The sequence below is a fragment of the Apaloderma vittatum genome, unplaced genomic scaffold (assembly GCF_000703405.1).
Source record: "Apaloderma vittatum isolate BGI_N311 unplaced genomic scaffold, ASM70340v1 scaffold33791, whole genome shotgun sequence".
Lineage (NCBI taxonomy): Eukaryota > Metazoa > Chordata > Aves > Trogoniformes > Trogonidae > Apaloderma > Apaloderma vittatum.
In genome coordinates, this window is record NW_009701349.1 from 7,379 (window position 1) to 7,793 (window position 415).

General features: G+C 65.3%; 1 protein-coding gene across 1 annotated transcript in view; it reads left to right on the plus strand.

The window, feature by feature from the left end:
• Positions 1-415, plus strand: part of FAM129B (family with sequence similarity 129, member B) — a gene marked incomplete at both ends in the record, with an annotated part of 7,865 nt that overhangs the window by 4,279 nt on the left and 3,171 nt on the right. Inside the window, 2 exons of the mRNA XM_009879120.1 lie at positions 136-251; positions 343-409. Of these exons, the coding sequence (XP_009877422.1) occupies positions 136-251; positions 343-409 (183 nt within the window). The remainder of the gene's footprint in view (positions 1-135; positions 252-342; positions 410-415) is intronic.

The following is a 415-nucleotide window of genomic DNA, read 5'->3' on the forward strand; positions in this document are numbered from 1 at the left end:
TGACAGTTCCAGGCTCCTGGTGTGGGTCCGAGGGGGTGGGGGGCACGGAGGAGTCCCTGCAAAGGTGGGCTGAGGATGTTGCCCCTCACTCCCCATGCCAGCCTTCTCAGTTGTACCCCCCCACCCCCTCCCCAGGGATCTCTGAGGACTCCAAAGTGGAGGCTCCAGCCTTCACGGACGCCATCCGCATGTACCGCCAGTCGAAGGAGCAGTACGGCACCTGGGACATGCTCTGTGGCAACGAAACCCAGGTGGGGACCTGCCCTCCCCCTCCACAGGCCAGAGGGTGGGGGGAATGATGTGCAGGCTGAGCAGGGTCCCCAAAGCCTCCTACCTCCACAGGTCCTGAGCAACCTGGTGATGGAGGAGCTGCTCCCAGAGCTGAGGACCACCATCGGCCCCCGGCTGCAGGGCC